Source organism: Acanthochromis polyacanthus, chromosome 3 (genome assembly GCF_021347895.1).
Source record: "Acanthochromis polyacanthus isolate Apoly-LR-REF ecotype Palm Island chromosome 3, KAUST_Apoly_ChrSc, whole genome shotgun sequence".
Taxonomy (NCBI): Eukaryota; Metazoa; Chordata; class Actinopteri; family Pomacentridae; genus Acanthochromis; species Acanthochromis polyacanthus.
Genome location: NC_067115.1, coordinates 18396632 through 18410180, shown reverse-complemented (window position 1 = coordinate 18410180; position 13549 = coordinate 18396632). Strand labels below are relative to the sequence as shown.

Genomic DNA, 13549 nt, shown 5'->3' with positions numbered 1-13549 from the left:
TGTCATGTTCTCTGAGCAGTTTTTCTGTGCAGGTAGGCATCATCCTGCTGGGAGAGGATGCTGCCAGTGTTTAGGTGCATAGTAAGAATCAGACTAACATCCACATAAATGCCAGGACCGTAGTTTCCCTGCAAAACACTGCATTTGTAATGAGATGTTGAAAATTTCCTGTCAGTGGTTGGAATTTTGTGATTGATCTGTAAATACCATTAGATGTTTTACCAGCCTAACACTGGTTACCATGACAGTTCTGTGAAAGTGACTCAGAATTAAAGGATGAGTCTTTGTTTCTAAGCTTACCATTTCACACCAGCTGTAAAACTCTTACTTGGCCTTCACCTTAAAAATGAAATTGTTATCCTAAAATACAGCTATATGGAGCAGGTTCTAACATTTTCTCTGGAAATGTGTTCCAGCAGAAGTTGACAGGAGAGACACAGATGCTTTCAGAATGATCAATATCAAAATGTGGATACTTTTATTTCAAATCAAACCAATGTCTTTGTGGCAGTGGAATAGCAGTACGCTCAGAAATTGTGACACTTCCACTATGGATTGCATTACTTGAACCTTACATACTATAACACTTTTCTTTTTCAAGAATGAAATATTATTTCTACCATTTTCCTGATGGATTACCCACTCATATTCCCTGGTACAACAAGATCAACTATGTTGTGGCAGGAAAAATTGTTTTCAAATGGAAGGATAGTATCCAGGAGTTGAATACTCTCAATGGTTTTACATTTAACGATTTAAAGCCACTTCCCAGATGGGGAAACTTCAGATATACATCGACTCTGTAGAGATCACACAACAGGCATCTCAATAAAGCAACAGTTATGATTATTTTAACATGGACTACAAGCATGGTAATAAGTGGACATCCTGACAGGAATTACTAAAAGCAGTATTGTTCCATTGGGGAGACACTTCTGTTGTCAGTTGGAGTGTAGCTGTTGCTCTCTATAAACACATCCACTTTCTTCTTATAAATAGTTTACAGAGACAAATCCACACGAAGATGGTGTTGAGGTAAGGCACAGGGTGAAAACACAGCCAGTGTCAGACATAGATGGAAACTAGACAGGGGAAACTATTCTCACAATGCCGAAACATCCATTTTGAAAGTTTACGTGTAAATAGAGACGTACGAAAACTGTTTATGTTGGTCCACTTATTATGGCACGTTACACATCTCCACCCACTGGCAATGTAACCGGATAAGAAGACAGCCTGACAGCTTGACTCACCAGTCACATTTATAGCATCCGACACCCCCAGAAAAACACTAACACTTGCAACAGCCCCCACACCCATTGCCCACCATGGCAGGCAGTTTGGTCATCAACTTCCCTGATCTACCCCAACAGCTGTATATCTAAACTTGCAGCCCCTTAGCTGTGCAGCAACTACTAGTGAGTAGAGAAAGGGGGACTAGAAAGTAGGACAGAGCAGTCTGGCCCCTTTCCTTTCGAACCAGAAGCACAGATTTGCGGCAGGAGGAAAGAAGACATTAGTCTTGGGTGGAGAGAGAAAAAGAGACAAGATTTTCTGGGAAGCTTGCTGCAGTCACTGAGGATAAAAGCCCCTGGGACACAGACCAGTGTGTCCTCGCTGCAGAACATTAGATTTTATAGATTTTTTTTTCTATCAAGGGGAGAATATTCAGTGAACAGAAATCTCATCACCTGGAAACATGCACAAGCGTACAAAGATAAAGATTGCCATCTTCGTGCTGCTGGTGGGTATGGCATGCATGTTCACTGCAGTGGTAACGGACCACTGGGCCGTGCTTAGCCCACGGGTGGAGAAAGTCAATGAGACCTGCGAGGCGGCCCACTTTGGCCTGTGGAGGCTGTGCAAGAAGTACATATACATCAGCTCGGAAAACTTTGCGGAGGGGCTCGGCTGCGGACCCATCAGCCTACCTGGAGGTAAGAGACAATCATGAACAAAACTTATCCTTACCTCACTGGCACGTAAGATTAAACTAAGCTGAAAGACATATTTCACTTCTTGTGTCTGTGGTTAAGGCCGCCTACAGCAAAGGTTTAGACCTGTGATGCATGAACATTACATTTGTGCGAGGTCCTCCCTGCAACCCAGCCCTAGTTCAAGAAGTATGAAGCTACTAAGAATAGAGGTCCTGAGACAGGATCACGGAACAAGTCATATGACTTTCTAAATGTCCCCATGTAATGCAAAGAGGATCTTGTTATCAGCTGCAAGTCTGCAGCCTTCAATGTTGTAATAAACCACCTATTGTTTCTGATCTGTTTGGTCAGGCTTCAAAACAAAAACTGCATTTTAATGTTTTTAAATGTGTTCTAATGAAGCAGACACCAGTGTCACAGTCTTAGAATTTACATTATGCTTCAGCTACCATGGTGGTCTGCTGCTCCTCTACACAAATAACAGGGTGATGGTAACAACATTCAGGCTGACCAGCTATGACCAGACCTTGAGGGGGAAGCCTGAGCTTAAACTGAACACCGCAGATATTTCACATCAACCAGAGATACCGAAGCATGCAGTGAGTTTGCAGGCAAACACGCAACACCACAACAGCTGACTTTGCTGGTCGGCTCCACCTGTTTGGCAGATGATTTTATCACTGAAATCTGCTGCCATAGAACCTGCTGACAATTAATAGTGATATTTGTGTAGCTTTAAGATAGCATAAATTTCAACAAAGGTGAAAGTGATACCACACCTAGAGGCAAATACACAGTTACCAAACAACAAATAATGCAATTAATTTAACTCCCCCCTCATCATGCTTAACTTTTAAAACGTTGTCTATGTGTCAATTATTCAGTCTAGCAATTTAATATAACCTATTACAAAACACTTTGAAGGAGATCATTCTGCTGCTGATAATACTGCTTGTCATTGAATATGTTTACACCATGGTATTAATACTTTTACTGAAGTGAATGATCTGAATACTTACATATATAAGTATACCGCCATAGCTTGTGAGAGAAGAGGATGCAGAAGACAGGGTTAGATGGAGGCAATTGATTCGCTGTGGCGACCCCTGAAGGGAAAAGCCGAAAGGAAAAGAAGAAGATACCGCCATAGCTTATAAGTCATGTGTGTTCTAATGTCCAAACAATGGTTCATGGATATCTCAAAATAACTTTGTATGATGTGTTCTTACAGCTGCCTGAATCAAAAGGCAGGCTGTGAGTGCACAAAATGTAAGTAGGGTTGAGCCGTTGTTGACGAGCAATAGCTCATGTGTCAATGATTTGTGGTGAGAGTCGCTTGCTGGCATGTTCTCTGTTATCTGAGAAGCAATTGTCTTACCGTTAATTACTATCTGAGCTTGTTAGTCAGTTTTCGGAAACAAGTCTAGACAACCCACCCAACTGCATACTGCTCACAAAGAGAAACTCCCAAAATATGTCTTGACTGATGGTGGCTGTTTGGAATCCCGGACGCTGTCTGCACCGCGGGGCCTTTCCAGGAGCAGATGCAACGCCTGAGGGTGGTTCACTGGTGCAAGCATGTGCTGAATATTCTATATCAACCTGACCCACCCAGACATACAGGAAATTCTTCAGATGGCAGTGACAAGTGGCAAATGTTTTCTGCTAAATGGTTCTATCTACAGTGTTTGAATTTTGAATACATTTCATGAGAAAGCAGAGTTATTATATTAATTGCAAAAAGAGTGAGAGGAATATTTCAGGATCAATGTGCTGCTAACAAATAGCTTTCACATCAGCAACAATGCATATGATTTGTGACGGCCACCTTGCCAGCCTTTATTTAAGAAGCAAGGGATCTTGATAGATGTTCTCTCAGTCTCCAGGGGATTCCCCAGGCCCAGTAGCTCTATTTGGAGAGGAACATTATTGTTTATCATTAACCACATGTCCAGAGATGTGTCAACCAATGATCCAAAGCAGGACTTAAACATTGCACGACAAGACCCTGTTCACTGGAGACACTCAACTGGAAAATATGGCCCGACATGTTTAGCTCAACTGCTGACAAAGCACAAGCCGTAAGAAGATCTCAGAAAATCTTGTAACATGCACATAATGCAGATTTACAGTTTATGTTCTGTCAGCTCTAAAAAAGTTCCAATTTACCTGAGGACTACTTTGGGTTTGACTGCCCTGTCCTACTTTGGGGGTTTTTTAAAATTTATTTTGAAACTCGTTTCAGTTGGCTTTCTGAGGAGTTGTAAAATGTAAATAGTAAGCATCAGACATTCTGTTAAAAGCCAAGTTATAATTTCTCTTCCATGTTGCTCACCCAATGTTTCGGGGTAAATTGAAAATGGCAACACCTACATTGTATCCAAAAGGGTTCTAGATGCAAAAAATGTGTGACTTCGTAAACACACTTTCTCATTAAAATGAATGAGAAAAAAAATAAATCAAATTTTGATTGTCACTGAAGATAGACAAGAAATGTAGTTGAGATTCAAACCGGAGGCTGCCTATGGTATTTGCACATATCTGGTATACACCCTAACTGTTATCAGGTCACACGAGTGTGTGTGTTTTTTTAGGGTTTCTTTTTTATAGAATTGCGCAACCTGCTCGACAAGCAGTTGCTGTAGTTATAAATATAGGCCATGTAAATACTCAGCTGTGCAGGGTGAAGCCATGAGGGTCAAGTGTTCATGCCAAGTCCAGCCGTTCGTCTGACTGACGGGGCCGCCTGAAAGAGTCAGACATAGCTCTAAGGCCTGCTGTCTCACAAAAGTGTTCCCACAAGAGCTTCCTGCAGCTTCACATCTACAAGCAGCCCCACATAGAAGCTCAAATTACTTTACACTCCTAAAGATGAGATGCTAAGTCCAAAAGGAAGTGGAATCATTGGTATTTTGCCTTTATAGGTATTCATGTAACATACATATCCAGGGATGGGCATGGTATATGGAGATAGGGTGCTGGTGATGTCTTTAATGCCCATATAAACATCTGTCCGTGTGGTATTCTGGGTTTATGCAGTGGTAAAATTGAAGGGAGACCGTTTACATTCACAAAGCCAGACTCAAGTAAAATGTAAAGTAAATGTAAAACATGCAAGTTTTTCCCTTTAATCAGTAAATTTTGTGCATGATGTATCAAAAAAGCATCAAAAAGTCAACAGTGAGCGCAATTTCAGTGATGTGTACATGCTGCTGCAATAGCACTTCACTCATCATAACAGAAAAAAAAACAAAGAATGAGGAAGGTTACAATGGCCAAATATAGGCAACACAATAAAAACGTGGGCTCAGACGTCTGGGCCGAACTTAGCTGTGCCGCTGTGGACAAAGTGAATTGACAGCATGCATCGAAGCTATAAAAGTCTTTTCCCTGACACGACAGTGTGCAGAGATGCCGCTAATCCCTTGTCCTCACCTGATCTTTGGAAAGATGACAGGTTGCCCTATTTGAAACGAGGGAAGCTTTACACGGCTTGTCAGTCCAGTCTAGCTGGGCAAGGACCAACAACAAGTGGCACAACACTGGTGTATGTATGTGTTTGTCATGTAAGGAATACAGATTGATTCATGTCTACCAGTTTCTCTTGATGCTTTTAAATTAAAACAGGTATTTTAAAGATGGTACAAAAGTGTTAGTTTGGCAGCACACACACAGTAAGGTGAGAATAAAGCTGAAGCCATTCACCCCCATGGCACCTTAAATATTGAATGGTTCCGTTCAAATATACAGGTACATAACAAACAAGACATACATTTATATAGATGCATATCTTGCATACCTCTCTATTGACTCTGAAGTACAACGAGATGAGAAACGTCTATCACATGCTCATATGTGCCTTCTACAGTGGAAAGCAGTGGCTCTTGTTGCTTAGTAACAATCTCTGTTTTCTCTCTGTTTTCTCTCTGTGATGAGCAGTCCCTGTCCTCATTCATAAAAACATCTTTTTTCGTTCTTTTTTTTCAACGTGGTCCCACGCAGCATAGCTCACTGCATTAAAAGCTTGCAATTTCAAAGGAGGGTTTTGGAAACATTGCAATGTTGGCATGGAAAAAGCATGACTCAGAGTTGTTGTTTGCGTCTATTGTATTAAATTACTCTGTTATTTCCATTTAGGGCCACCTAGCATGCCTTTTAGCTTATTTTCATGATTTCCAGGGTGCAAATGAAAATTGCTATGCCATCTCAGCATGGGTCGCCAGGCTCGTACTATAATATGATACCATGCAGTAATACATATCTGCACATGAAAGCATTCCACTTCCTGTGACAAGGCTGTTTGAAACAGGGATTAGGAACATGCGTTTGAGTGGAGGCTTCATACCACCGAGTTCACTGACATGCACATGACTTTGCATGGGATTAAGTGACATAGTGGTCCGGTGTTACATACATAAACGTTCTCTATCGGTGAAAACGATTATACAAACCTTTGTGCCATTTCTTTTTAATGACAAGACATTCTTCTGCTTTCAGAAACTCGTGTTACATGACATGAAGCCTCAGATGTTATGTGTTAGATGCCCTCTCTGCCCTTGATCAACTAGTTTAAAACCATGCTTAAATTTTCATACCCCAATGCCAGACATGTGGTGTGAGATAAGTCACACGCAATCAAGATCTGACAGTAAACCCAGCCTTGTGTCTGAATTGGATTCAAATGTTTTCTTTATATACTTTGCAAAGCATCAAAGAGCATTTCCTCCATCAAACCACTGTGTGATCGGATAAGGCGGCTTGGCTTTATTTGTGCAAATCCCCAAGGTTTAGCACCTTGTCTGCATGAGAAAAACTGAAAGTGTAGTCTCTCCTAGCCACGGTTACTTTGACAGTCGAACCACATAAAAGCACACCAAGGTTCTTATTTTACCTTTGAAGGAGGAATGTGAGATAAATCTGAGTGAAGTGTTTGATAGATATTCACAAAGCTTGTGACAGCAGGTGCAGGACAGTGAATGGTGTAAAAGTATGCGATACAGGATTTGAATAGAAAAGTTCAGTAGTTGAGCAAAGAAAGAAGACAAATTCCCTAAGCACAATTTCAGATTATTTTGTTTATGTACAAAAAGGCGGGTGCAGGAGGAATGAACATCAAACAAATGTGGTTATTTCAATGACCAGGTGAACAATGTCTTTTTGCCAGCAATTAAAATTTGGTTGAACTTGAATAACTTAATTAAAATGAATCATTTTGGTCAACAATGGAAGAGAATAAATGACCTGAAATCAAAAATTTGAAATTTGGGTCATTAGAGTTGAAAGCAGTTAAAAGCTTCCACCGTAGTGACTATTTAACTAACTAATGATTAGACTTATTTAGATGATTAGATTTATTTCTTACAATTTACGCACAAAGCATGTATTTGCATGTTAAGTTAAATAAAATGAATGTTGTGAAATTTCGTGAGACAGGGTCAACGTAAAATAAAAGAACCAAATGCAGTGAACTTTTAATTATTAAATGATTTGTTTTTAGACATGGGAACAAATAAATATATGATGCACTTGTGATGACAGACCCACAGAGAACCGTCACTCAATTCTTAAGTTCTCCGCTCTACATATTGTAGTGGAGAATTCAATCGCCGAAGAGGCTCATATTTAACTATTTAACTACTGCAGCTCCTGTCACAACTTCATAATGTAGTATTATGTCCATGTTATTGTACTGCTGAAAAGTTGTCTAAGAACTTTGTACGAAATCCTGTTTTCTTTCTTTCCACAGAGGAAAACTGCACTTACTTCAGGCATTTCACTCCAGGGCAGGATGCTGAGATATTCGAGTACAAAACACAGAAAGGTATGTTTTTGTTATGTGTTCCCCTTTGGTGGTCTCTTCATTCCATTCTGTCTAAAAACTAACAAAAAAATAATTATTTTTAAAATTCATTTCATAAATGTGTTTCTTACTCTAAAGTAAAACACCATATAGGTCATTGGTTGCCTCATAGCTGCATGTCCGGCGTCGCCACAAGAAAGTTCACTGACAAAGTCTATCTCAGGACGTAAAGAAATCTGAGATGAAAACCAGCTGGATTTTCCTTGACCTCTCTCTACTTGTTTGACCAACTGGCAGGCTACAATCTGCAGCTTTTTAGGTCCTGCACCACATCTTTGCAAAAAAAACATAGTCACTTTGCACTGGCACTGCATAGCAAGTGATATATTTAATTTTTTAGAGTAACAATGTCCCTCAGACATTTTTTCGGAGTTTGTCTCCATTGTGCTAGTCGTAGTATTCGCAGTGTGCACGAACACAAGGCTGATAGTATTGCATGTCTGAGGAACGGTGAAAAACATGAACTTAACATACAACATACAGCAGTACGTGTTCCTTCCAGCCCCTATTCCCTCCACCTTCCATGGTCCCTCAGTGACCCTGTTACAGCTAAGGCCTCACTGAGCCAACGCATGTTGTGTGAAAGCCCTCCCATGTAGTTTGCGTAAATGGGCTGAGCACATGTGGAGCTCTGTGACACTCAATTATTAGGGTGTAAATGTGAGTCCTGCACATGCCCCCAAACCCTGAGATGTTAATGCATCTTCCATCTTCCAACCCCCTCACACACACCCACACACTCAGTCACTGTTGGCCATCCCTTTAGGGGTATACTGCAAGTTTTCTGGAATAATAGCAGCACTGACCTAAGTTCCCTACAGCATTATTCCCTCTTGACTGAGCCGTTTGGCTATACCATAATGGTGCACATGACTGAATGAACATAGTACATGTACAGTATATCGCTGCAGACACATTCATACATGCAGAAAGACTTGTGCACCATTGGAATGCTGTCAGTAAAAAATAAATCAAGTGTGTGAAATGAAAAGCTAACAAGTTAAGAGAAAGACAGAGGCTATTAGAAATGGAAAGACGTTTCTCTGTATGTTTTATCAAATTATGTAAACTATCCATAACAACAACACAAATTGTGTTGTGTTATTTCATGAATGAACCAAATTCTTCTTTGAAGTGATTACAAGATAAGACACAGAATGAAAACAATTCTAAACCTTAACTGTTTCGATCCAGTTTGCGTCCACATTTGCGCATGAGTATATACACACAAATGAAACACAAATCAGACATTAATCAATTTACCAACAATTAATGCAATATTGTGGCTTCAAACTTTAACACTTTTTAGGCCAAAACCCCCAAAATTCCACCCTTTTCTGGGGTAAAGGATCAGTTTCGTCTTTTTTCGTGTACATAGTTCTGCAGGTGGAGACATCTTTCCACACTCCAGTGAAGCAAGTCCTGTATGAATGAAATGCTCATATCCTTTTGATGTCTCCCTGGCTTCTTGGTGTTTTTTTAGACTTGAGTTAGCCAGCGAGCTGCACAGACATGCAGTATCTCAGAGAACACAGAGTGTTCAGGGTGCGGCCCATCTTCTCCTGCCAGCAGAAGATGAAGGCTCTTTCCCCCCAAAGGAGAGCCTTTCCCCTGGGTACGGTTCACAGGCGAACAGGCGGCAGATCAAAGGCCTCCCGTCCTATCTACCTCTGGGCTCAGAAAACAAGCCAGCTGCTGTTCCAGTTAGACAGACATACTGTATCAGTAAACACAAAGATATTAATATATTAGTGTATTTGTCAACATTATCACCTTAATATTAAAAGCATTGGAGGATACATTTATGATATCCCATATTTTCTTACCATCAACAAACCCTCTGAAAAGACTAAATCAAATTAAAGCTGCAAGCAGCATTGGACGGGTCTTTGCATCGTTGCTGGTCTGTGAATCCACACATGTCCACCAGGTGGCGCTGAGAACGAGAGTGTATTTCGGCCTGTGGATGTCATCAGGGCTGGACTCTGATCACACATGTAAAATTTCAGGCAGATTGAAGCATGTATGGGGCAGTTACACAGCATTTGTTGTCCATCCACCAGGTGGCGCTATCACTCTGACTGTATATTGGTCTATTGATGTCATTAGGTGGCGCTATGAGTATTTCTAAATTCATGAATGTGGATGTGTTCAGACCCTGACTGGTGTCCATCATGTGAAGTTTGGTCCAGATTGGGCAATTTGCAGCTGAGATATAAATAATTCAAATTTCATGGCAAAACATCGAAATTCGTCGGCCCACCCTTTGATGACGAGTGCCAAGACCTTGGAAAAACTTTTTTTTTTTGATTAAAAAATATATTTCAAAAAATCCCCTCCCTGCCTCAAAGACAAGTACATAAGCATCCTGACATTCACAACACTTTCACTTTGATTTTCAAAGAAATACTCATAGCGCCACCTATTGGCAACAGGAAGTTTTATCAAAATGCTCCACAAAAGTCTGAGGACGTGGAAATGACGACCCCTGGATTTTGACAATTCGCCATGAAACAGGAAATACTAACTGCCCTGAACATGCTCCAATCTGCCTCGCACTTTACATGTATGACCAGAGTCCTGCCCTGATCACATCCATATGCTGATATACAGTCACAGTCATAGCGCCACCTTGTGGCTAGACAGTAAGTAGTGCATAAGTGGCCTATACATGCAACAATCTGACTGAAGTTTTGGTCCTGATGACATCAATAGACTCAAACTCAAAAAATTAAAAGCCTCCAACAGTGTTGCGGTAGTTATTCAAAAATGATATGTATTACATATTTGTTGCTTTATTTAAAAGTAATTCATCACTTTACCTGCTTATTCCCAGTAAATGGTAATATGATACTGTACATGTTGCATTACTTATTGATAAAGTACTGCATTACTCCACAATTTCTGTCATATAAATCCCAGTTAACTTTGTTAAACCTTACCTGTGCTTAGATATCAGTACAAATCCCTAAACTAAAAAGGACATACATATGTTTCTTTCATGCTCTTTATTGAAGTGTTACCACAAAGTCAAAAAGCAAATTGGCAACAACCAACACGAAGAGCACTTCACAGAAAATTAATTGGACATTTTAAAGAATCAAAAGTGGCACTGGCAGGAGGCTCAATTCACAATAAAACTAATTAGTAACTAGATACTCATAGCTGAATGTAGTAACATCAGTTAATCAAATAAATCAACAGTTAAACTTCGCCTTTCGGAGAATGTGTTATTTTGTGATGCATCATTAGAGATGATTCAAAGCTCTGATTTGGTACCTAGCTGCTGACTAGGAATAGTAGGAGTAAGTACATCGATTTTAAAGTCCGTTCATTAGTTTTCTTGTTTATTTGAGATTTATTTTCACTTTCCTTTAAAGCCCTTCATGGTCTAATAGCTGTCGTTTTGTCTGACATGCTTCCATTGTCAGGACCGGCACAGTGTCTCAGGTTTTTCAGCAGACCCCTTGTAATCATCCCGAACTGCAAGACAAAAATTTGCTGTAGTTTATCCTCTTAACCTTTTAAGTCTTTGTATTTATTACATACATGTTCTAAATTGTTCTATTCAGAGTGTTTTATTGAATTTATCTATTTTCACTTATTAGTTATATTTGCTTTTTAAAAAATGTGTTTTTCTCTTTATTTCCTTTGTGCTTTGGTCTCAGCATGTTACAGTTTGCTGTAACCTGAGCAAAACATGCACAAATGGCGTAATTTTTCTGCGTCCGAACCACATCACATTAACACTACTGGTTTCTTTCTTTCTTTCTTTCCTTCCTTCCAGAATACAACATCTCGGCTGCAGCCATCTCCATCTTCAGTTTGGCCTTCATGATCTTCGGCTCTCTGTGTTTGATTGGATCATGTACTGGTAAAGGCAAAGGAAGAGACTACCTCCTTAAACCTGCTGGAATGTTTTTTGCATTTGCAGGTGGGTTCAGTTAACTAAAAAGAAAAGACAATTCTCTGCAGCTCTTACAGTTCAGGATGCAAAGATTTCCCTTTTCCTTTGTGGTGACTTCATGGGAACCTGCAGTTAGTGTTGCTCGCTGACTCACATTTCCACATCTCTCCCTAAGGTCTCTGCTCCTTCATCTCACTGGAGGTGATGCGTCAGTCGGTCAAACGCATGATCGAGAGCGAGGAAACAATCTGGATCGAATACTACTACGCCTGGTCCTTTGCTTGTGCCTGCACCGGCTTCATCCTCCTCTTCCTCACTGGCATCGCTCTTCTCGTCCTCTCCATGCCCCAGATGCCCAGGAATCCATGGGAGACTTGCATGGACGCCGAGCCCGAGCAAGCTGAGTGATGGGACGAGACTGACTTGATTTTTTTTTTTTAGTTTTGAGTACAATTAGATTAATTTCAAGAACAAGAGCTCATCATCAAAATAGTAAGATCAAAATAAAGGAAAACCGGCGCTTGTGTTAGTGAGTCATTGCCATGATGGGAAATGTACCTTCCTGACATTAAACTGAACATGGGCCTTTTGTACGAGTTTAGTCTTCTGCAACACTTAAAGCTTTATCTTGTTTACGTTTCAAATCTGACCTGTGGCTTTAAACCCACCTTGCTTCTCGGTAAGAGCAGAACTCGCCCACATGGCATTTTTGATATGCCTTCCTTTTCCTCTACAACTCAACCTTTACTGCTGGCATATCTAGAAATAATGTTGATTGATGATAAGTTATTGTTATGCATCTGTGGTCTCAGCGAGGCTCCAATGTGTCATCGTCACGCACATCTTAGCTAAAAAAATACATTAGCATTTTGAGAATAAAAGAAGTACAGCAACGGCCCGACATCGAAGTAACTTGATTTTATGTACTGCTACTGCATAATGTATGATATCTTGTACATAGCTAATGTTCTTCTGTATTTTTTATGGAGTCGCTCAAGAAGTCCCTCACAACGTCAATTAAGTAGGTCAAGATCTATTTATTAAAGTGTACGTCAATAGGATTTATAAAGATAAACAATGTCGGATTCAAGACGAAGTTGATGCTTAAACGGATGATTTTGAGCGAAGCAGCTACTCAGAGCAGGTTTGTGTGTGTGTGCAGTAGGCTGAATGCTAAACACCCACCCAGTCTGCAGCGACAGTCTGGTTGGAAAAGGTTCAGTTCTAGCAGGTGTACATACAGGGGCCTTTTATTTTTTATTGACAGCTCCCAAAACAAACTGGGTTCAGATTTCCGAACAGACAGCTAAAAACTGATAATGTAGAATTCAAATCAATAATGTGCAATGTACACCTGCAGATATCAAAAGCCTACCAGCCGGATGTTTCTTTTTACATTGCTTGACGCCACCTATGAAATGGCTGCTAACGTTTGCGTATGGAGCTGAAAGATAATAGATTTTTGTGCAGAACTCTGGTGTCACATCAAAGCAGACCGCACTGTTGATGTTTTGTCAGAGCTGCAACTAATTATGAGCTTATGAGCTCAGGGTGGGAAAAGAAGTTTTTATTCAGTTACATTTCTTTAGACTGTCAATGACAACTGAGGTAAAAAAAAAAAAAAAGTAAAGAAACAATCAAATAGTTATTAGTGGAACCTGCTGACATGAACTTTCTATACTTATAGTCTGACTTATGTCTTTTTCATTGGTTATGGCATGCAGTTATGTTTTGGAATGCAGTAGCTTTTGTGTGTGTAATTTGCTACAACTTTGTAATGAAAATTAAATCTTGATAAGCTTTGGAAAACTTGTGTCTTGGGTCGCTTTTGTTTTGATGTAGCAA

At 40.1% G+C, this 13549-nt stretch overlaps 1 protein-coding gene across 1 annotated transcript; it reads left to right on the top strand.

Annotated features, from left to right (window-relative positions):
* Positions 1–789: 789 nt before the first annotated feature.
* LOC110958752 (voltage-dependent calcium channel gamma-1 subunit) lies at positions 790–13513 on the top strand. The gene is made up of 4 exons (XM_022205426.2): positions 790–1937; positions 7684–7758; positions 11585–11731; positions 11880–13513. The coding sequence occupies exons 1-4, from the start codon at positions 1700–1702 to the stop codon at positions 12110–12112; spliced, it is 693 nt and encodes a 230-aa protein (XP_022061118.1). The 5' UTR covers positions 790–1699; the 3' UTR covers positions 12113–13513.
* Positions 13514–13549: the final 36 nt, after the last annotated feature.